Source organism: Balaenoptera borealis (genome assembly GCF_965194805.1).
Source record: "Balaenoptera borealis genome assembly, chromosome: 12".
NCBI lineage: Eukaryota > Metazoa > Chordata > Mammalia > Artiodactyla > Balaenopteridae > Balaenoptera > Balaenoptera borealis.
Genome location: NC_138869.1, coordinates 11702819 through 11728040, shown reverse-complemented (window position 1 = coordinate 11728040; position 25222 = coordinate 11702819). Strand labels below are relative to the sequence as shown.

The window sequence follows — 25222 nt, the reverse complement described above, 5'->3', positions numbered from 1 at the left end:
TACAATCTGTACTCCCAGCGCCAGCGCTCTCTGCAGTTGAAACCAGTCCGGACTTGTGCGGCTGCCGCTGTTCCTCCTCACAATAAGATTATTGATGCATAACAGCATTTCATGATGGCAGGGAGGAAAAGGAAAAAAAGCCAAAGCAAGAGAAGAAGGAAAGGGGAGGGGAGGCATGACTCCCCAGCCCAAATCTCACCTTTTATTTGGGCTTCATATTCGGCAATGATCTCTTTGTCTTTCTTGAACTTAGTTTGAGATGACATCTTCCAATGTGGCCAAAGGCACTGACAGGCTGTTGGATTTATTGCTCCTTTTCTTCCCAAGTCCTCGCTCCAGCCCTGGTAATCACACAGCTCTGGTCGATTTCACAGGTGTAGGGACAAATCTCTTTCACTAGGCTGCAGAGCCAGGGGAAAAAATCCCTCTTGTTCTCAGAGGAAAATTCTCTTTACTCGCTGAAAAATGTCTGTAGTAGCTTGGTCTGGCCAAGTCCTCTTGACCAGAAGAAGAAGAACCACCACCCTAGGAGCACAGTAACCTGCCTGATATTTTCAAGATTTTTCTTCCAAAAAAATAATATAACCGAGAGCACTCACTCACCCCACTCACACACACACACAAACACACTTATGCATGTACTCACACACTCATCCGGGCATGCACACACACAGTTGTGATGCACACACACACCCTCACACCCACTCACCCGCTCACACACACACACACACACACATCCAGGAGAGGCGCGGCACCTCCTTGGTCCTGCAGTCAGCCTCCGGCTGGCTTTCGAAGGCTCTCTGCTAAGGAGATGGTCAGGTTGCCAAAGAGCCGGTCATCTCGCATCCTCCCTCCCTTCTGCGCCTTTGGTCCGATGTACAGTGAGGCTCAAAGCCAGGAGAGCGAGGTGGAAGTTCTCCTGCTGCAAGGCTTAAGCTCGGGGTGAACAGGGGGCCGGACTGCTCGCCCTGCGGGGCTGGCCAAGCGCTCCCCCCACCGCTCTCGTCACCAAGCTCCACCTCCCGGATTTTATAACAACTGACACATTGTAGCCTACAGGAGAGCAGAACTCACTGCAAGCAAAAAGGGGAAGAAACATTCACAAAAGGGAAGGAGGCAGGAAAAAGAACTGGGCTGGGGAGGCCTGAGAGGCCCCTGCAAACTCCTACCATTAGCAGTTGGGTTAGGGATTTTTCCTCCAAAAACTCCAAAAGGTCCACCTTTTCTTTGCAACACGCAATTTAATTCAATTTCTCAAAGCAATGGCTATGTGACAGTTTGTCACTCTGCCGGATTGTCTAGCAGAGGAGAGGGGCTGACCCATGTAGGCAACCTCATTAATATTTGTTGAGCATTATGGGGTGGCAGGGACAATGCCAGGCGTCTCAGACACACAGCTTTGCACAGCTGTTGGGAGCAGGCTTGCTGGAAACCCAGCCACCTCAGGGTCTCGTGGGGCTTTGGGCAAATCAATAACTCATTGAGCCTCAGTTTCCTCACCAGTAAAATGGGTTCTCTTTGGGGGCTTTTTCATTCTTTCTTTCAACAAATATTTACTTTACGCTTAATACAGGTCAGGCATCGTTCTGGGTATGGGAACACAGCAATGATCAAACTAGGCCCCCCCCCAAAAAAAAGAAAAGAAAAGAAAAAGAAAAAAAATCCCCACCCTCCTGGAGCTCCAGGGTGTCCACATCACCCAACTCTGGGAAGTCAGCACCAGTCATGGTAATATTCTCAGTAAAAGCAGCCCCGAGCAGAACTCAGAATGCATTGTGAATGGTGCCTCCTGGAGTTGTGCAAGGCGAGAGGCCCTGGGAGGGGAAGATGAACGATAAACAAAATGAGAAAGTTATATAATATGGTAGAAGATGATAAGTGCTGTGAGGAAAAAATATTGCAGGGTAAGGGGCTTCCGGAATGAGGGAGCTCTTGGAGGCTCAAGTAAGAATGTGAGGCTGAGCTTAGTGCAGAGCCTGGTAATAAGCCTGGTAATAAGTAAGTGAGAGCAATTCTTATTAACCATGATATCCCTCAACAACCTCACAGCATAGTATATGTGAAGGAACAGAGGCACAGGTATGGGAGGTGACTTACCCAAAGTCACCAGCATTCAAACCTAGGCTGTCTGACCCCAGATTCTGCCCGTGCAGATGTGCAAAGTCTCCTGCATTCTACTGGAGATTAAACCCATTTCACATGCAGTTAAGGCAGAATAAGATCTGTTCTGTAAAAATGAAATCAAGCACTACAGGGTTGCTGCCGCTGGAATTTCACATATTAAGATGGTCCTTAACATGTATTGTCCCCCCGAATGTCGTATTTTCACAAATTTCTCAAAATAATCTTCCATTTGCCTTTTTCTGAGTGCATAATGAATGACTTGATTTGGGTTCAGAAGTAAATAGGTTATCCATGCTAGTCCATTGAGGCTTCCTAGAGAAAGTGACAGCTGTAGCCGTTCTCCCCAGGTCGGCATGGGGAGGTGAGGGGCACTCAGTACGAGATGGAGCAAACAGTACAAGCCACAGTTGGGAATGCACGAGATCTGCTTGGAGAAAGCAAGCGAGAAATCCAGCTGGCGAATCACGGGGCTTATTATAGCTTTGTGCCCAGAGACAGGAGGTCACAGAGTTCACAGGTAGATGCCACTGGCCCACAGCCATCGCCACTACCCCCCATCTCTCCCTTCCCATAGGCACACTCAGGCCCTCTGCAGTCACCCTTTGGACCATTTTAAAACAGTGAAAGCCACACATGTTACCTGAGAAAGATGAGCTCAGAGATTAGCATCCCTGCCTCAAGCCTAGACTCTCAAAGGAAAATGGGAGCTAGTATCATGCATTTGGGGATGTGACAAACTGGATTCCCTGCCTGGCTCTGCCACTGACCAGCTCTGAACACTAGAGCAAGTGACTTAAACTGCTTGTTGCCTATTTGAGGCAGGAACTAGCAAATGTCAGCTATTCTCTTCATTACTAAAATTTAAAATCCACCAAGATTTCTGGGAGACCCATGTGTAAGGAACTGAGCCACAGAAATGTTGCAAAAAGCCATATAAAACTGAAATGAAGTATGGTATAGAGCTATGTGCTGAACAACAGAAGAAGCTGGGCTTTGGCGCAAGACAGGTGGTGGTTTAAATTCTGGCTCTGCCATTCCAGCGTGCTGGGGGGCCTTAGGTAGCTTCTGTGCCTTCACTGAGTCTCAGTTTCCTCGTCTGTAAAATGGTGGGGATCTCACTCTTTGCACAGGATCCAGTGTGATCATGGATTTAAAGTGCCTGGCACATAGCAGAGGTCCCATGCAGTATTTCTTTTTAGGGTCCAACCATGCTGGGTCTAGGACCAGAGATGGGGCTCCACACATGCCTGGGTTGGAAGCAGGAAGGGAGGAAAAAGAAAAAGGGAAAAAGAAAAAAAGCATTGTGCCCCCTGCGAATACATCATAACACACCGTGAACCCACAGCATCCAGAATCTTCCTTCCCCAAGAAGAGGTGGTATGACCTGCTCTTTTCCTTCCACTCCTCCCCACAGCTCACCCCAATCTCCCAGCTGCCCTCTGTGACATTCTCTTCCATGTGGCCACTTCTTCCTCGCTATATGAGAACCAACTGCCATTCCTGATAATTACCCTTCACATGGAAGAAACAGAAACCAGATTGCTCCAAAAATAAATGTGGTAGGTGGCAGGGCCAGGGGCTCTGCCATGTGATTTGATCTGTGCCAGCCCCGCCCCCCAAGGATGGGAATAGCCCCTGGAGGGTATATTTCACTTCCCTCAGGCTCATTTCCTGGATTCTTTTAGATATTCCTGAATTATACTAATAGCTAATATTTATCAAGCTCTCACTCCATACAGGCACTGGGCCAAGTATTCTATATAGGTTTTATCACTGACATAGATTTTATCACTGGGTCAGGTGCTGTAATCATCCTCGTTTTACAGATGGGGATACAGGGGGACAGAGCAGTGAAGCAATTTGCCCAGGATCACACAACTGAATTGCATGCAAGCCCACATCCGGCCATATCAGAGCCCAAGGACTCAACCAGTACCCAATTCTATCCCAGAGCAATCAGCGTAGGAATAATTGCTGTCAAGTAGTAACATTTTTCTTCAATCAATATAGTGTTCAACCTGAAGTCTGCCATTAAAAAAAGAATTTAGAGTTTAAAATATAAGGAAAACATGTCACAAACGGCCATTGATGAAGCTTAAATTGCAATTACAGCTGAATAACACAAAACCCACTGAACTGGTTTCTTTTCCCGGTAGAAAAAAAAAAAAAAAAGACTCTACTTGGAGGAAGAATGACCAGAATAGTTTTTAGTTTAAGGCAATTTTATTTTTCTGGTCAAATATGAAACACTCCCAAGATGACTAATAAGAGTTGATATCTTTTGTGACATTCTCCAATGCTACCAATTAATGCATCCTTGGCTGGCTTGGTAAATAATTCTGCCCTTCAATCTCTGCTCTGCAAAATGAAAGCAACAACAGAACTCAGCTAGTTAGTGCCAGAATTTGATACAGTTAATAGTGACGATAATAACATGTCTTGTGTGTATATATATACTGCTTTATATTTTATAAAGCCCTTTCATATTGTTTCTCTTATTTGGTCCTCACAATAACTCGGGGTGGGGAGGGGGCGGGGGGAAGAGGGGGGCAAGTGCGGCTGTTTTTAATCCCCGTTTGACTGATAGGAGTAGATAAGTTGAGGTTTTAATGGAAGAATTATTTTATAACCTCAAGTATAATGATGGCCTTCCTGGGACTTCCCTGGCAGTCCAGTGGTTAAGACTCTGCACCTCCAATACAGGAGGCATGGGTTTGAACCCTGGTGGGGGAACTAAGATCCTGCATGCTACACAGTGCAGCTTAAAAAAAAATAAAATTAAATTAAAAAATAATGGCCTTCCTAACTGTGTCACAAAACCCATAAGCCGTAAAAACCTGAAAGATTCAACTACATAACAATTGTTTCAAAATTCTGCCTGGCCAAAAGCACAAGCAAAGTCAAAGACAAATTGCAAACTGAGAAACCATACTTGCACCACCTATCACAGGCCAAGGACTAATTTCCCTAATATACAGTTCAAGCAAATACTTGTACATGAATGTTCTAGCAGCACTGTTCACCATAGCCAAAAGGTGGAAATAATCCAAATGTCCATCAACAGATGAATGGATAAATAAAGCATGTTCTGTAAGTATAATGGAATATCATTCAGCCATAAAGAGGAATGAAACACTGATGATGCTACAATCTGGATGAATCTTTAACACATTATGCTAAGTGAAAGAAGAGAGACACAAAAGGTCTCATATTGTATGAGTCCATTTATATGAAATATCCAGAAAAAATAAACCCATAGAGATAGAAAGTAGGTTAGTGGTTGCCAAGGGCTGAGGGAGGTGGAGAATGGGGAGTGACTGCTTAATGCACAAGATTTGGTGATGATGAAAATTCTTTGGAACTAGATAGAAGTGATGGTTGCACAACATTGTGAATGTACTAAATGCCACCGAATTGTACACTTTAAAATGGTTAATTTTATCTTCTGTGAATTTCAGTTCAATATAAAATAAATACCAAAAAAAGTTCCTTCAAATCTATGAGAAAAACACCAACAGTCCATTAGAAAAATCAGTAAAGAATATGAATAACAGTTCACAGAAAGGGAAAAACATATGAAATGCTAATCAACCTCATTCATAATGAACACAAATCAGGCATGGCTGGGTCCAGGAGCTCTAACAATTTCAAGAGGACACATCTTTCTCCAACTCACCATTCTGCTTTCCTGTATAGTGGCAGACTCTCCCCATAAGATGGCAAAGGTGGCCCCCAACAGTCCAGGCTTACATTCTTCAAGTTGGCAATTCTGGCGAAGAAGGCAAAGTCCTTCCCAGGAATTCCATCAAAAGCCCCAAGAATGGTCAGTTGAGCCAAGCTGGGGCCCATGGCTATGCTTGAACCAATTAGTATGGCCAGAGGGATAGAATATTCTGCTTGGTCAGGCCTGGATCGTGGGCTTGCCCCTGGAGCTGCAGGATGGGTCAGATCCAAACAATCCACATGGCCCAAGAGATTCCCAAAGAAGAATCAGGGTGCTATTCCAGAAGAAGGAAGAATGGATGCTGGATGAGCAATCAACCTGTGTCTGCTATGAAAAGGATGGGGGAAAGAAGAACGGGGGATTCACAGAAAAGATCCATGGGAAATGTGATAAAGCAGCTTGAAATTATCCAGCTTTGTTGTTTATAAAGCACATTCTCATCCATTATCTTGATCCTCACACAGCCCTTTGAGATAGGTAATATCACTCCCATTTTACAGATGAGGAAATGAAGGCACAGGGAGGCTGAATGACTTTCTCAACCTCACATGGCTAATAAATGGGAGCCAGGCAAGAAACCAGGACACCTGACCCCACATCCGATGTTCTTTCCCCACCCACATAGGCGCCAGACCCTACTGAGAGACACTGAGATACACACAGGAATCCTCAGGCCTCAGGCACATGCCCACTTGGCTCTGTTAAGAAAAGGGGAAAAATCAGTCTCTTAGCAATCAGGACCCGTCACTAAGCCTGAGGAAGGCTGCTAGGTGATGCTACAGAAGTCCTCTGGCTTTTCAAGAAGAGCAGTTCCTGATATGCAGCCCAGCTGTCCTCTTGTCCATCCAAAGGCTAGGCAGTCACAGAAACAGTGATTCACAGCTAGGCCTCAGAATCCTAATTCTGGAAGAACAGAAAGAAGGAATTGAAAACACCTGAGCCCTTGACTCTTTGCCAGCAGGGTCTGCTCACTTCCAAGGATGATGAGGCATTTGGTCCACAGCCTCCATGGGGTTCGGGGGAACATTTATTCCACCTGGAGAGACCTTAGTGCAGTGAACACTTTGGCCATTCTCCCCATCTCTCACTTACTCCTCCCTGAAGGAGGAAAAGTGACTTAGCAGATTGGTGAATTTGGAAGGAGAGACTGAACTCACCCCCTTAATCTTCTCTTTTCAGGTCTGCCTGCTTATAGGAAGGACCAAACTTGCAGTAGGAGAAGCAGGGCTAGCTCCTCCATAGTGGAGACACCTATGGGGGCCGCGACCAGCTGGGAGAGTCTAATTCAGGAATAGAGAGTTAATTCGCCATTTTGGACATGCACCTAATCCCTGTCCTCCACTGTAGTTTTATCATGAACAAAGCTTGCGATTTAAGAAGTAGAATAACAAGAAGTTTCTGGAGCTGCGTTGGAAGCCTGGTTCTACCACCTACTAGCTGTGTGACCATGGGCAAGTTGCTGGCTGGCACCTAGTAAGTCACATATGTGCTTGTTACATAAATAACAAGATAACCCTCTGCCTTTCTCCTTTATCTACTTCTCAGTTGGTTCAAAACTTGAAAGGGGAAGAATTGGGTTTGATATACTGACCCTATGAAAGCCCACACTAGAGAACTTATACCTTTTAAAGTTTTTTAATTCTAAGGTATGGGGAAAAGCACAGCAATGCATAGTCACAGGTGCTTGGTCAGGTAGCCCAAAGTCTTAGTCTGTTCAGGCACTATAACAAAACACCACAGACTGGGTGGCTGATAAAAAACAAACATTTATTTCTCACAGTTCTGGAGACTGGAAGTTTGAGATGAGGGTGCCAACATGGTTGCCTGAGGGCCCTCTCCCAAGTCAGACTTCTCATGTATCCTCACTAGGTAGAAGGAACTAAGGAGCTCTCTCAGGTCTCTAATATAAGGGCACTAATCCCATTTCTTAGGGCTCCACCCTCATGACCTAATCACCTCCCAAAAATCCCACCTCCTAATGCCATCACATTTGGTGTTAGGATTCCAACATGTGAATTTGGGGGAGAAACAAACATTCAGACCACAGCACCAAGCTACAAGGACTCAGGCCAGAGACTGCAGACCAACAGATGCCTGCCCAGGTCACAAGTCCTCAGGATCGGACAGGGGGTGAGGAGTGAAACGGGAGGCCATGAAACAAAAGCAGAAGGACAATATTCCAGGATCAGGACAAAGGGACTACTGGGGACTCCCAGAGACTCAGCCTTCTCATCTCTGCAATGGGAAAATAATATGAATTCTTAGGGTTCTTGGGAGGATTAAATGAGATAATGAATGAGAGGTCTTATGCTGTTGATGTGAGGAATTATTGAAGTACCCACTGAGCCTGTATATGCGGTTAACAAGTGTGTCCTGACCATCTTAAATACCCTCCATTGAGTACTGGGAGAAGAAAGAGATGATGTGACTTGATCAAGGTGTTACAATTCATAAATGTTGGAGCTGGGCTCTAAACCTAGGTCATCTGACTACTATTGAATACATCATGCAGGCCATCAGCTGCCAGTGGATTCCAGGGTAGGAAGTAGGGAACCCGTGTCAAATTCTCACCTCGTCTTAGAGTTATAACCTGAATGTTTGTAACATCCTCCAAATTCATATGTTGAAGCCCTAACCCTCACTGTGATGGCATTTGAAAGTGGGGCCTTTGGGAGATACTTAAGGTTAGATGAGGTCATGAGGGTGGGGCCTCACGATGGGATTAGTGCCTTACAAGAAGAGACACCAGAGAGCTCTCTCGGCAACACTCTCTCTCTCTCAGGCTCTCTCACTCTCTTTCTCTCTCTTCCCCCCAACCCCTCCTGTGTGTGAAAACACAGCAAGAAGGTAGCCGTCTGCAAGCCAGGAGAGGGTCCTAATGAAAACCAGAACCTGCTCACACCTAATCTTGGCCCTCCAGAACTAGGAGAACATAAATATCTATTGTTTAAGCCACCCAGTATGGTATTTTGTTATGGTAGCCTGAGCTAAGACACTCAGGTTAGGAAGGCTGAAGAATGGCTGATTCAAAATAATAATAATAATGGAAAAAAGAAGGACAAAGAGAATGAAAGTAGCTATACTAAGGGATATGAATTGAAAATTTTTATTAACTCATACACTTTCTCATTCAACAAATATATCTTAAACACTTCATATGGGCTAAGCATACAAAGAGCCAGACACAATCACAGACCAGATAGACATACTCCCAACTGACATGGGGATCTTAGTTTAATTGAGGAGACATGTAAACAAGCAATTATAACTGAACGTGAGGAAAAAATACAGGGTTCCATGGGATCTCATGGTAAATGCACCTGACCTACACTTGGAGAGCCAGAGATGGCTTCTCAGAGGTGGAAATTTCTAAGCTGAGCCTAGAAAGAGAGAGAGCTGAAGACAGCAAGTCCAAGACAGAGAGGGAAAGTGTTTTGGGCAGGTGGAGTGGCATGAGCTAAAAGGTGATGATCAGTGTAGGTGGAGCCTGAGCTCAAGGTGGAGCCTGAAGGATATGATCCCAGAGAGAAACATGGGCCACAGTGTGAAGAGCCTCCTAAGCCATGTTAACAAGTTTCAAGTTTAGCCGAGGTTCAGTCGGGAGCCTCTGAAGGGAACTGACCTCAACAGACTGGCCTTTCAGAAAAGGTGACTCCAGTGACAGTGTGGAAACTGGGCTAGAATAGGCAAGACAAGGAACTAGAAATCAGAGGAGAGGCTGTTAGCATCATCTAGGAGAGCTGTAAAGGGAGTTAGACAAGATAATGCCACATACTGCGGTGCTCTGAAGACTGGGTCCTTCACAAGTGTTGCTTCACTGTATCCCTGCATCAGTGACAGCATACCCGTATTTTCAGATGAGGAATTATCTCCTACAGAGCTACCCTTCTGGGGTTAGCTGCTGCCCTTAGCCCCTGATGCCAAGGCCCCAGCTTCTTTCACCTGGACAGCCTTAATAGCCTCCTTCCTGGTCCCTCTGCCTCCAGCCTAGCCTCCTTACAATCCATGATCAACCCAGAAGCCAGAGTGAGCTTGTAACATATAAATCAGATCCCGATGCTTCCCTCTAAATACCCTGCAGTAGCCTCCCACCACACTCTTCCCCATGACCCACGCAACTGGGCCTCTGCCTTGCCCCTGACCCCACACTGCTCCCCCTCTGGCTCCCTACTCCGAGCCACAGCAGCTTTCTTACACTTCTGGAATGCTCCAAGGACTTGCTGTTCACCCAGCTCCCTCCAGGATCTTGGCCCATGTGTCAAGGCATACAGGGGCTCAGTGGACACTTCAATAATTCTCAGAGAAGCCCACCCAAACCACCCTACTCAAAAGGCAACTCTAGCCCACTCCCCTGTTTTGTTTTCTTCATAGTGCCACTACATCTGACGTTACCTTATTTACCTATATGATTGTTCATTTAATAACCCTCTGCACCCCACCCACTCTATTCCAGTGGGTCTGATGGACCTTTCTGTGAATGGCAGAAATGTTCTTTACCTGTACTGATCGATACAATGACCGTTAGCCTATGAGCACTTGAAATGTGCACACGTGCCTGAATAACTGAATTTTCAATTTGATTTTGTTTTAATGAGTTTATATTTAAATTTCATGGTTATTGTATTGGACAGAGCGGCTCTAGAGTATAAGCTCTCAGAAGGCAGGGACCATGTCTGTCACCATGTCTCCTGTGCCTAAACAGTACCCGACATTTAGTAGGTGCTCAATAAAAAATTCTTGAGTGAATGGACAAAGATATGAACAAGTGAACAATGAAATCCCTTCTGACCTCCTCTTGGCTCTGCTCTCCACCTCTCACTAGAAGCCCTGAGGCCTCCCTCCACCCAGCTCAGGACGGGTGGTTTCTTTGCTGCAGGGACCTCAGGCATTTGGCAGAAACACCAGGTGCCAGGGCAGCAGAGTCAATTACTCCCTCCACTGCACTCCATTTGGAGCTGAACACCCGCTGTGAGGAGGTGGGATGGTAATGAGGCCTCATGAGGCCCCAGTAAATACTGCAGCTGTTTCTTATACAGCCATTCGGGCTTTAAGGAATGTGGAAGTGGTTCGGCCTATAAATCCATGTGAATCTCTTTATTTGTCTATTCCTCCTCCTCCTCCCTTGTCTAATGTTGGAAGGCACTGGGAGGGAGAACCAAGTCAGTGTCAGGTCAAGAGGCTGAATTCAATTAAAGTCTTATTTGGACCCAATCTCTTTTAGGAAATGAAATCAGCATTCAGCTGAATAATATATTTTTTGCAAGTTAGGGTCCCTCCTGGGCTCCATTTAGGCAGAAAGATAATTCAGAACAGACATTCAGTCTGGTCTTATTTCTGCAGAGTGAGGATTAGGACATCTACATGATCCCGTGGCAATAAGACAAAAGTCATACTTCCCCCTGTAATACCCCCAAATGATGATTGAGAAAGACATGGCTTCCAAGGCCTCTGGAAAGCACTGCTTCACCTTGTTAACTGTGCCAGGATTGGATGGGAAAGGAGCAGGCACTATGCTTTGAGACAGCACCAAATATGAGGCAGAGAACAGACAATGCTTCAAGAGACAGGATAAACTGAGGTGGACTAAGCGAAGGTGGCTCAGGTTGAACTTCCTGGAGAATCCATGTCATGCATGGGCAGTGGATGCTGTAAGGGGTCTGCTTTCTAGGGGTGTGAAAGGAAACTCTTGGGCCTGCTCTAAGAGGCTGACATGGAGGGACAAAAAAAGGTGTGACTACTGTATACTTCATGGCACATCTCTGAGAACTGCCAGTCCAGTGGTCTGAGATGCTTCAGGAAATAAACTGTATTTTCTCTGTGGTTTAAAAACTGTCCTTAACCTGGGGAAGACTCTGTTATAGCAGGGGACAGGGGACATATCCTCATATGCAATCTGGACAATGGCCAGGCTCCAGAGTATCAGATGCTCGAAAAATTATAATAATAGTAATAATAGTTACCATTTGGGAAGCCCCAACAAGATGCCAGCCTCTGTGCAAAGCTGTTTTCTACATTATGTCAGTGAATTATCACAGCAACTCTCGAAGAGCTATAACCGTCCCCATTTTATAGGGTAAAAAGGGGGATGATTCAGAGAAGTTAAGTCATCTGCCTTGTTGGACAGGCCCATGTGGAAGTAACAGAGGGTGACCTCTAACTGACAGGCAGCAAGGAACTAAGGCCCTTAGTCCAACAACCCATAAGGAACTGAGTCCTACCAACAACCACACAAGCTTAGGAGTGGATCTGCTATGGACTCAACTGTGTTCCCCCAAAATCCATACGCTGAGGCCCTAACCCCCAAAGTGCTAGTGTCTGGAGATGGGACCTTTGGAAGGTAATTAGATTTAGATGAGCTCGTGAGTATAGGGCCCTCATGAAGGGACTAGTATCCTTATAAGAAGAGACCAGAGATCTTGCTCTCTCTCCCTCCACCATGTGAGGACACAGCAAGAAGGTGCTGTCTGCAAGCCAGGAAGAGAGCTCTCACCAGAGCCCACCTGGCCCCCTGATCTCAGACTTCCAGCCTCTGGAACTGTGAAGACATAAATGTCTGCTGTTTAAGCAACCCAGTCTGTGGTACTTTGTTATGGCAGCCCGAGTTGATTAATATAAGACCCTTCCCCAGTTGAGTCTTCATATGAGACCTCAGCACCAACCAACATCTCAACTGCAGCTTCATGAGAGCTCCTGAAGCAGAGGACCCAGGGAAACCAAACCTGGATTGTTGATCCACAGAAACTGTGAGATAATAAATGTATGTGTTTTATGCCACATTTTTGGGGATAATTTGTTACTCAGCTACAGATAACTGATACAGTCACACAACCCATAAGTGCCTTATCTCTGACTCTAAATCAAATCAACATAGTTCCAAAACCCACTCACTCTGCCTTTCATGTTTTCTTCTATCACTTACCCCAGAAGTGCCAATATAGGTACCTAATGCCCTGAAACAGTCTGACACTGCCCCCTTTCCTGATGCCCTGTCCACCAGGCATACGAAAAGGACCATATACTCTCCAGAAGGCAGCAACAAGAGCAGAAAGCAGGCAGAATCTGGAGTTAGGTGATTTAGATTGGAATCACAGCATTGCCAACACACCCCAACTGTGTGACCTTGGGTAAGTTCCTTCCCCAATCTGAGTCCTCAAGGCCATCTCTTTAAAGATAATTTCTTGTAAGATGACTATAAAGCCTTTATATGGAGGGATATACTCAGGACAACTGAGGATAAGGCCTGCCAGTCTGGAGTCTCCCACTGGACATAGTGCTCCTTAGTAGGGCTGGCTCATGAGGCAAGAGGAAGGGTTATTGTTCAACTATAACCAAGGACCCAGACAGTGTCCCCAACAGAGCCACATAGCTACCTTTCCTTCAAGATGTCTCCTCTGCCATTGGCATGTCTGTGTCTGCCCACCCAGACTTCAGAAGACCAACTCTTATTTGGGAACGACAAGTGTCAGCCCTCTGCATCATTTGCCTGGATGAAATTGTTATTCACCAGTCCTACACCAGACGAGGTCTGTCTGTAAATCTTCCCAAGTTCAACTGGAATCATTCCACCCAAACACATTTCCAGCATCATCACGCTAAATGGTGATGAGAGCCAGTAAAGGAAGCTGCCCACAAATGCGGTCGAGTTGGGAAGTAGATATCCCAAGAGAAGGCAAAAGCCAAAACAGGTCACATTTAGCTTCATTACTACACTTACATACCATACAAATTTTTCTTAGTCTGGATAAGTTAACTCATTACCTGTCATGACATAGTAATGTTTCCAATAAATTGTTACATGAAAAGGTAGAATGTAAAAATGTTACCACGGCATGATCTCATCTAAGAAAGACAGGAAAGAAAAAGAAAAACATTCTAAGGAAATGGTTCTCAAATACTCATGTATCAGAGACACCTGGAGGACTTCCTTAAACACACTGCTGGGCCCCACCTGCAAAGTTTCCGACTCAGAAGGTCTGGGATGAGGCTGGAAATTTTGCATTTCTAACAAGTTCTCTGATGTTGTTAGCCTGGAGACTAGACTTTGAAAACCACTGCTGTAAGGAAATATGCCAAGATTCAGCGGTTACCTATGGAGAGTGGATCTAAGGACAATAATTTTTAATGCTGCATAATATTATTCTCTATTTTCAAATGTTGATAATAAAAAGATATACTTTTCACATCCAGAAAAATACATTAGTATAAAGAACAGGGAAAAGTCAATTTTTAAAATATGTATGTATCAAAAGAGTCAATCCTCTAGGCTTCCTTTCATGTAAATTCAAAAACAGACAAAACTAACCCATGATGATAAAAATCAGAGTCTTGGCAATGATTTTTAGGCTATGACACCTAAAGCACAGTCAACAAAGTAAAAAATAAATAAGAGGACTAAAAAATGTTTCTGCACAACAAAGGAAACCCTCAACAAAATGAAAAGGCAGGGCTTCCCTGGTGGCGCAGTGGTTAAGAATCCGCCTGCCAATGCAGGGGATACAGGTTCGAGGCCTGGTCTGAGAAGATCCCACATGCCGCGGAGCAACTAAGCCCCTGTGCCACAACTACTGAGCCTGCGCTCTAGAGCCCGTGAGCCACAACTACTGAGCCCACGTGCCACAACTAATGAAGCCTGTGTGCCTAGAGCCCCTGCTCCGCAACAAGAGAAGCCACTGCAATGAGAAGCCCACGCACCGCAACGAAGAGTAGCCCCTGCTCGCCACAACTAGAGAAAGCCCGCGCACAGCAACGAAGACCCAATGCAGCCAAAAATAAATAAATAAAATAAATAAATTTATTTTTTTAAAAAATGAAAAGGCAACCAACAGAATGGACGAAAATATTTGCAAATCACCTCTCTGATAAGGGGTTAATATCCAAAATATGTGAAGAACTCACACAGCTCAATAGCAAAAAACCAAATAATCCCATTAAAAATGGGAAAAGGACCTGAATAGACATTTCTCCAGAGAAGATATACAGATGGCCAACAGGTACATGAAAAACGCTCTCAACATCTTTAATCATTGCAGAAACGCAAATCAAAACCACACTGAGATACCACCTCATGCCTGTTAGAATGACTATTATAAAAAAGATAAGAGATAACAAATTTCTGGCCAGGGTGTAGAGGAAAGGAAACCCTTGTGCACTGTTGGTGGGAATGTAAATTGGTGCAGCCACTATGGAAAACAGTATGGAGGTTCCTCAAAAAATTAAAAATAGGGCTTCCCTGGTGGTGCAGTGGTTAAGAAACCGCCTGCCAATGCCGGGGACACGGGTTCGAGCCCTGGTCCGGGAAGATCCCACATGGCGCGGAGCAACTAAGGCCGTGCGCCACAACTACTGAGCCTGTGGTCTAGAGCCTGCAAGCCACAGCTACTGAAGCCCGCGTGCCTAGAGCCCGTGCTCCGCAACAAGAGAAGCTTCCGCAACAAGAAGCCCACGCACTGCAATGAAGAGTAGCCCCCACTCGTAGCAACTTGAGAAAGCCCGCACGCAACAACAAAGACCCAGCGCAGCCAAAGATAAATAAATAAAATAAATTTTAAAAAAATTAAAAATAGAACTAGCATATGATACAGTTAATTCCACTTCTGGGAATGTATCTGATGGAAACAAAAACACTATGTCAAAAAGATATCTGCTCCCATGCCCCCACTTTTCCTAGCAGCATTATTTACAGTAGCCAAGATCTGGAAACAACCTGAGTGCTGAATAGATAAAGAATGGATAAGGGACTTCCCTGGTGGCGCAGTGGTTAAGAATCCGCCTGACAACGCGGGGGACACAGGTTCCATCCCTGGTCCGGGAAGATCCCACATGCCTCAGAGCAACTAAGGCCATGAGCCACAACTACTGAGCCTGTGCCCTAGAGCCCGCACACCACAACTACTGAGCACGCGTGCTGCAACTACTGAGGCCTGCGCCCCTAGAACCCATGCTCCGCAACAAGAAAAGCCATCGCAATGAGAAGCCCACACACTGCAACAACGAAAAGTAGCCCCTGCTCGCCACAACTACAGAAAGCCCGCACGCAGCAACGAAGACCCAACACAGCCAAAAACAAATTAAAAAACAAAAAAGAATGGATAAAGAAGTTGTGGTATTTACATAAAATGAAATATTAATCGGCCAAAAAAAAGAAAGAAATCTTGTGGAATCTAAAAACAACAATAACAAAACCAAACTCAGAAAAAAGAGATCAGATTTGTGGTTACCAGAGATACAGGGGGTGAGATGGGGGGATTGGAGGAAGGTGGTCAAAAGGTACAAACTTCCAATTATAAGATAAATAAGTACTGGGGATGTAATGTACAACACTGATGACTATAGTTAACACCGCTGCAGAGTATATCTGAAAGTTAAGAGAGTAAATCCTAAGAGTTCTCATCACAAGGGAAAAATTTTTTTTCCTTTTTTTTGTATCTGTATGAGATGATGGATAACTAAACTTGTGGCAATCATTTCACAACATATGTAAGTCAAGTCACTATGCTATATACCTTAAAGTTATACAGTGCTATATGTCAATTATATCTCAATAGAACTGGAAAAAAATTTTTTTTAATAAATCAGGACAGGAGTTGCCTATGGGGGTGGGAACTGACCAGGTGAGGTCACCAGGAACTTTTCAGAGTGAGGGAAATGTTTCCTTGACTGGGGTATACTCAGGTGTATACATTTATCAAAACTAATCTAATTGTATAATTAAGATCTGTACATTTCTCTGTATGAAATTTAACTCATTTAAAAAACACTATAGCCAGGAAAATACAGTGTTGTTTATACACATATAATACAACATCATATATACACACATATACATAATACCTATAATCTTAACTATATAAAACTGGTATGTGCATAAGGCTAATCTGACCAGATAATAGCACAGCAGGTGAAAACAAGTAATTCAGAAGGAAGGCAGGGGTTTTAAATTTTATTTCTATTTTTGCTGTTATAATATTGTTTGAGCAAGAGATTTTTTTAAAAGTTAACAAGAACTCAACTCTTGTTTTGTTCATGCTGCTGGTACTGTGTGCTACCTTTCCAGGAAATGGCCTAAATCTTGCAACGGGAATTCCTGCGGACCAAAGCAGAGTATCCATACAGTGCCTGTGAGTCTGCTGTGCCACCAGATCCCCATCAGGACTGAGGCACTCACTCCCCAAGTGCCCAGGAGTGTTGGCTGTTGAGGGCTCCCAGCTACAACTCCCCTCAGGCCTTGACCTCAGCCAAGGAGACCACTCACTCCAGATTATGCCCCCTCCTCAGACACTTGCCTCAATGACTGTGGCATAGGTGGTCCCGCCACACCTTGGACAACTCTGAAGGATCATCCCAGCTTCAGAGATTCCCAGGGGTTGATTCTGCTGCCCTCACTCCCTCAGAGGTGTTGTTGCTGAGAGCAGTTCCATAAACCTACACATAAACTTCCAAAAGCTTGGGACAATTGCTTTCCCCAATGAACAAAAGGTACCATTTTGTAGACTGAATTTCCATCACATCAGCCTGGCTAACAAGGCAAAATGAACCCTACAGCCAAAGCATGATGCCGAAAGAAGAAAGCACAGAATGGCAGAGGGTGGAGAGAAGAATTAGGAACGTACACCTCTGTCCTGTCTCCTGGAACATATGAAGTCCAGAGGAAATATCTCAAGGCTGAGTGAACAGGGACTTCCCTGGTAGTCCAGTGGTAAAGAATCCACCTTACAACGCAGGGGACTCGGGTTCGATCCCTGGTCAGGGGACTAAAGATCCCACATGCCATGGGGCAACTAAGCTCACGTGCCACAACTACTGAGCTCGCATGCCTCAACTAGAGAGCCTGCGTGCTGCAAACTACAGAGCCCACGAGCACTGGAGCCTGCGCACCACAACTAGAGAGAAGCTTGTGCACCGCAATGAAGAGCCTGAGCACCACAACGAAAGATCCCGCATGCCTCAACAAAGATCCCACGTGCCGCAACTAAGACCCGACACAGTCAAAAATAAATTAAATAAATAAATAACAAATAAATCTTAAAAAAAAAAAAAAAAAGACTGCACGAACAAATAGGTACTATACACCTATCCCTTTCATGGTGCTTCTCATATTGTAATCACAGCAGAAGATCATTTGCATGGAAGGTCTTAGACCTGCTCCGTTCTGATATTACAGTAGTTCTGGAGTTTCGATATCTTAATGCCAAAATTTGTTTAGTTTGACAATGATCAAACTAAAGTCATTTTTACCTGCCACATCAGATAAATGTTCAAAATCTGTCACAATTTCTGTAGCCACAAGTCCACTGCAATGCCATGGCCACTGTCTATGACAATCTACCTCTGGGCAGCCATCACCAGTCATTCACAGCCCACCAGATCACATCATCTCTTCACAGTACAAAATGTTGTCAGTCTTTACAGTGGTGTGATTTTTGAGCGAGTGATAACATTTTTGACTGCAGTAAAATACACATAAGGTTTATCACCTTAACCATTTTTAAGTGTACAGTTCAGTGACATTAAGTATATTCACATTGCTGTGCTACCACCACCGTCTATCTCAGGAACATTTTCATCACCCTAAACTGAAACCCTGTACCCATTCCCCAGCTCCTGGAAACCTTCATTCTACTTTCTGTCTCTGATTTTGACTGCTCTAGATCTCTAATATAAGTGGAATCATACAGTATTTGCCCTTTTGTGACTAGAAGATTTCACTTAGCATAATGTCCTCAAGGTTCATCCATGTAGTAGCATGTGTCAGAATTTCATTCTTTTTTTAAGCCTAAATAATATTCCATTGTTTGTATAGACCACATTTTGTTTATCCATTCATCCATCGATGGACACTTGAGTTGTTTCCACATTTTAGCTATTGTGATTAATGCTGCTATGAACATTGTTGTATAAATATTTGTTCAAATCCCTGCTTTCAGTTCTTGTGTGTATATATCCAGAAGTAGAATTGCTGGATCATATGGTAATTCTATCTTTACTCTTTTAAAGAACTGCCATACCGTTTTCCACAGTGGCTGTACCATTCTACATTTCCATTAACAGTGTACAAGGGTTCCAGTTTCTCCCCATTCCCACCAACACTTGTTATTTTCTATTTTGATAGTAGCCATCTTAATGGGTATGAAGTGATACCTTATCATGGTTTTAATTTGCATTTCTCTAGTGATTTGTGATGTTCAGCATCTGTTCATGAGCTTACTGGCCATTTGTTTAGCTTCTTTGGAGAAATGTCCTATGTCCATTTTTTTAAAATATCTTTATTGGAGTATAATTGCTTTACAGTGGTGTGTTAGTTTCTGCTTTATAACAAAGTGAATCAGTTATACATATACATATGTTCCCATATCCCCTCCCTCTTGCATCTCCCTCCCTCCCACCCTCCCTATCCCACCCCTCTAGGTGGTCACAAAGCACCGAGCTGATCTCCCTGTGCTATGTGGCTGCTTCCCACTAGCTATCTCTTTTACATTTGGTAGTGTATACATGTCCATGCCACTCTCTCACTTCATCCCAGCTTACCCTTCCCCCTCCCCGTGTCCTCAAGTCCATTCTCTACGTCTGCGTCTTTATTCCTGTCCTATCCCTAGGCTATGTCCATTTTTTAATGAGGTTGTTTTTAATGCTGTTGTTGAGTTGTAGGAGTTCTTTATGTATTCTGGATTTTAACCCTTTATCAGATAGATGATTTGCAAATATTTTTTCCCATTCTGTTCGTTGCCTTTTCACTCTGTGGCCTTTGTTGCACATAAGTTTTAAATTTTGATGTAGTCCAATTTATCTATTTTTCTGTTGTTGCCTGTGCTTTTGATGTCATATCCAAGAAATCACTGCCAAATTCAATGTCATGAAACTTTTCCCCTATGTTTTCTTCTAAGAGTTTTATAGTTTTAGCTCTTATATTTAGGTCTCGAATCCATTTTGAGGTTATTTTTTTTCATATGGTATAAAATAAGGGTCCAATTTCATTCATTTGCAAGTCAATATCCAGTTTTCCCAAAACTCTTTGTTGAAAAGACTGTCCTTTCCCCATTGAATGGTATTGGCACCCTAGCGAAAATCATTTGACCATATATATGAGGGTTTGTCTCTGGGCTCTTTATTCCATTGGTCCATATGTCTGTCTGTAAGTGAACGACCACATTTAATATCCTTTTAGAACAACTCTGATGTTCAGCCTCCCAGTTTAAAGTCTTCCACTGAATCTGTTTCCATACATGCTCTTCCAAAAGACTGTACACTTCTTAGGAGCCAAGACCATGTCTAGTTTTTGTAACCTCAGTGCCTGGCACTATACCTGGCACATAGTAGGTGCTCCAAAAATATGTGTCCCAGATGTGGCAAGATCCCAGTGGGCAAGTTTTGCTCATCATATGGCCACCTTGAACGGGGACTCAGCATTTCAGTGCATTCTCAAAAGAGATTAAACTCCACAACACATTAATAAGCAATGTCTATTTTACCAAAGAATTGTTGGGGAGGCAGAAAGGAAAGTTTACACTGCACATAGTGTGACGAGATCTCATAAAAGTCCCTTTAAATATTTTTCTTCTTTTCCCTCAAAGTCTTCTCCCCTGCAGTTAGTTCATTTTTGCTCCTTCTCTTCCTCTTCCTTTTTCTCAGCCTCTAAAAAATATGCTCCATTGTCCCAAAGCTATTCAGTTCTCAGCCTTAGAGTACCAACCCACTCAACCAAATATGAGCCTGGTGGTTAGTTAATGGAGCAGAACCATCTATATATTGTTCTTCAAGCTTAATGCTTAGGAACTCATCTTCACCCCCACCCCAAGCAGCTGATCAAAGTGTTCACCCACCTACATACGTCTCCTGAAATGAGGAAGGATGGGCAGTCCTAAGCGAGGAAAGAATCTACTGCTAAGAAAATAAGACTTTTTTCCATTGGGTTACAAAGATATATGGAGTGAATGAGTTGAGATTATCACTATCAAGCCTCAGTCAATGTCAAGATACAGATGCCTGCCAGAAGCTGCAGTTCCACCTAATCCTAACCCCTTCTCCTGCAGGGCCCCGATCAACTACTCTTCAGTGGGTTCCTGGCTTAACAGAAACCACAGCAAAGCTCTCAGCCTGAGATAAAGAGCCTTCTGGGTCACTAAGGTGTCTCCTAGTGTGCTTTCTCTGGCTCGGTGGGTCTCTAGTTCCTAAGCCCACCTGTCTTGTTGGGCCCTCCTTTATTGGCATCCAGGCCCCACCTGTCTTCCTCGTCTCTGATCCAGGTAAGTGCTCTGACCGTTATTACCTCCCTGGTATAGCCTCCAGCCCACTCTGATCTGTCTACCAGACATGGCCCTCTTCCACCCTAGATCCACTGCTTCAGTTCTTTCCTGAACACCGGATACTGAGCTTTTCAGAGAAATAGGAGTAGGATACAGAGTAATTCTGTTATTTAAACACTTACTCTGTGCTGAGTGCTGTGATTAAGAGTTCTTAACCAGCATGTTTGGGTTGAATGCTGCTCTGACACTCATAAGATATGTGACCTTGGGCAAGTCACTTGACCTTTCTGTACCTCGGTTTTCTCATTTGGAATATAGAGATAATAATATTAAATAATATAGTAAATGCTCAATACACGTTCATTGTTGATATTATTATTATTACTGCTCACATGCATTGGCTTCATTTAATCCTCACAAAAATCTTGTAAGGTAGGTAGTATTCTCCCTGACTCATAGGTTTTACAAAAGAGGAAACTAGAGTTCAGAATAAAGTGAGTAACTTGCCCACGGTTACAGAGTCAGTAAGTGGTAGAAGCAAGATCTAAACGTGGATCTGTTTGACTCCCAGACCCCATGCCCTTGCCATCGTGTCAGACCTCCTCCAAAGGCAACTACCTCCAAAGAGTGGTCAAGGCTCCTTGGGGAAAAGAAAGAGACAAGAGGCCAGCAGCTGGGGCAATTCAGGGAGTGATGGAGAGAGGTGGAATGAATATTAAACCAGAGTTAAAGTAAGCAGCCCCACTTAGTCACTCACTAAGTGCACACGCAACCAGTCTTCAATACCCTCATCTAGAAAATGGGAATGATAGTACTGTGTTTATAACAATAAAAATAATTAGCTCTGTGCTGGGAGCAGTAAATTGGTGTGTGGTATGAGTCATGTGAAAGTACTCTGCATGTTGTGAAATGTATCACAAATGTAAGACTACTATTCAAAGTCAGTATGGGATAGTGGAAGAGACAGTCTTTGGAGTCAAGAGAAATGGGGTCACATTGTAGTAGCTGGGTATACTGGACAGGTTATTTCACTTCTCTGAGCCTCAACGTCCTCTTGAATAGGGATATATCAGACTCTGTCACTTGCAAGTGACAGAAAACCCAACTCAAACAGGCATTTGCATAAAAAGGGAGTTTATTCTGACTCAAGTATTTGGTTTACAGTTGAGGCACACAAACAATGTCGCCAAGTCACAGGCTCTGTCTTAACCTCTTAATTCTATTCTCTGCATTGTTTCATTCTTCTTAAGTTGTAGGCCCCCCATACCAGCACATCAAGATTACATCTAACACCCTAAACAAGAGCAAACAAACTTCTTTCTTGTGCAAGTTCTGTAATTAATTCTCACTGACCTGGCTTGGATCATGTGATGAATCTCTGGACCAACTATTGAAGTTAGGAGATAATAATATTCTGATTGGCCAGGCCCTGGAATAAGAGTGGTGGGATGAGCCCCACTAGAGCTGAGAATGGGGAAAAGGGAGCGGTTCCCCAAAAGACAAAATGCTATTGCCTGAAAAGGGGGGAATGGATGCTGAGCCAGCAGCAACAGATGTCCGTTACAGGGGATGCGATGGCCACCTCATGGAGCTGTCTCTAGGTTTAAATGAGCCGTGCATATAAGTAGGAGATTGCGATGATTGTAGAGGAAGACAGGGCTCTACAAAGTAACATCCAAGCTACTGAGAAATCAGTCTGATGAGAACAAAATCAGTGCCCTGATGAGGCCAATGGAAAGTCCCAGGATAGGCAGTAAGGTGGTGGAACCCACACTGGACTGGTGCTGGGGCAAAAGTCAAGGTCAGCCCCACAAGGGGTGAGGTTTAGGGCTCAGAATGGGCAGGTGATGAGATGTGGTAGGGATTGTGGCCAAAAGGCCAATGCTGGCAGAGCTGTGCCCCTGGCTTTCGGTTGAGTGGACAGCCTGTCCGCCTAAAAAGGCCAGGCCCAGCAGGCGAAGGAAACCATAGCAACCACAAGTTAAGGAAGACAGATGAAAAGCTTGTAAACACAGCTTCCAGCCATGTGGCATAGCTTTGGGCTCCTAGGAGACAGCCACATAAAGACCAGTCTGGCTCATGGCGACCAGGCAAAGGGGACTATTTCTGGACTCAACTGTGGGCTGACGCAGTCTGCAAACTAGACAAGCAAACAGGCAGCACAGACAGACATCACTACTACAAAAGCAGAGTCTCCATGTAGCGCACTTCTAGTTGCTCACGTGTGCGGAGCAGCAGGTTGGCTCTCTTTGCCCACGCCATTTCATGCCCCGCTCCCCTTCCCATCTCCATGAAAACTTCTGACCCAGCCTCAGTGCTGGGTGGAAAGTGACTGTTTACAGAGTGGCGGCAACTGGGAAACCTACTAAGAAGCTCTGTGTTTCTCTGTCATAAATAACCAGCTGTCTCGTGCAATTTCCTGAGCTGCACAACCAGCAATGACTACCTGCCTTTCCATCCATCATCAGGCAGTGATTGTGGGTCCTCAGCATGATGCTGACAAGTCCATTTTTCAAGGCCATGGCCAAGCCCGCTTTTCACTATTGGAGAGTTAACCGTAACTCTGCAATGCCGGGTATGACAGTACCCACACAGAAAAGACATTTAGTAGGAAAAAAAATCTGTTTTTTCTCCAATCAGATGTTCCAAAGAGAAAAATCAGCAGACTCTTTTTTTCCTGATAAATCCTTGAAATTTTAGGTGCACAGAACCCAAACAGTAACTATGGCAACGCAAGCCACTCCAATAAGACTAACACAGATTATTTCCAGCACAATAGCCTGGCTTGTGCTCAGAAAGCAGAGGTAATGTTGGCTGAAAGCAATTCCTGAATTGGTGGGGGGGATAAAATCCTCCAGCAGTGGAAGCTTCATGCTTAGGTTTCTGGTTTCAGGCCCCTAGGATTCAGTGGCAAGATGAATTAACTACTGGATTAATATCTTGCCACTCCATACTATTGAACTGGCAGCCTCTTCACACTCTGCTTGGGCTTCTTCACTTCCAACCACAAAGCCATTCAAACCCCAGGACTCACAGTGACAGCAAAAAGAATATGGGCTGTAAGAAGTACAGAATCAGGCAGTTTGAACAGACGTTAGGGATCACCTGGACTGGGAGCCTCTTGAAGTCAGGAGAATATGCTACGTGTTCTGCACAGAGCTGAGGGCCTGACTCAAGGTGGGTGAAGCTCTGTCTAATCTCACTTGTTTTACAGATGAGGAAACCAAGACCCAGGACTTGGCCATGCTCACTCAGAATCAGGAGATGACAGGGACTCCTGGTTAAGGCCACTGGCTGTGGAACAGGACAGAGTGGGGTCTGCATCATGGCTGTTAGATTCTGGGCAAGTCACTTAACTTCTTTGAACCTGGGTTTACTTAAGAGTAACAATAATTACAATGATAATAATAATAATAGGGACTTCCCTGGTGGCACAGTGGTTAAGAAGCCGCCTGCCAATGCAGGGGACACGGGTTCGATCCCTGGTCTGGGGAAGATCCCACATGCCGCGGAGCAGCTAAGCCCGTGCACCACAACTACTGAGCCTGTGCTCTAGAGCCCACGAGCCACAACTACTGAGCCCACATGCCACAACTACTGAAGCTCGCCTGCCTAGAGCCCGTGCTCCACAACAAGAGAAGCCACCGCAGTGAGAAGCCCACATACCGCAATGAAGAGAGCCCCCGCTCGCCGCAACTAGAGAAAGCCCGCACGCAGCAACGAAGACCCAACGCAGCCATAAATAAATAAATAAATAAATAAATTTTAATAATAATAATAATAATAAGGCCTCCCTTTTAAGGTTGTTGTAGGAATAAATGAAGTAATCCATGTAGATCCATGTAGTGTATTTAGCGTACAATAGGGGCTCCCAAAATAACTAATACTATTATTATTAGTCGCAAAGCCAGAACTAGACCAGTTTCCCCCCAGAAGACTTGTGCATAATGCAAGAGGAAATCCAACTTCATCTTAATCTATAGGACCACTTCTTTCCATACCCCATCTTCTTCTGACATAAACTGACCATTTAACCAATTCACATTTAACAATCTTTCCTTGTGCAGTGGTTCTCAAACATTTTGGTCTCAGGATCCTTTTCCACACTTAAAAATTACTGAAGATTCCCAAAGAG

General features: G+C 44.4%; 1 protein-coding gene across 6 annotated transcripts in view; it reads right to left on the bottom strand.

The window, feature by feature from the left end:
* SRGAP3 (SLIT-ROBO Rho GTPase activating protein 3) overlaps window positions 1-19199 on the bottom strand; it is a 274178-nt gene extending 254979 nt beyond the window's left edge. For all 6 annotated transcript variants that reach the window (XR_014232057.1, XM_082344358.1, XM_082344359.1 and 3 more), the window contains exon 1: window positions 200-19199. Coding sequence is in view for 5 of the 6 variants with exons in the window: in XM_082344358.1 (XP_082200484.1) it covers window positions 200-266 (67 nt within the window). In the remaining variant the exon portion in view is untranslated. The remainder of the gene's footprint in view (window positions 1-199) is intronic.
* Between the last annotated feature and the right edge of the window lie 6023 nt (window positions 19200-25222).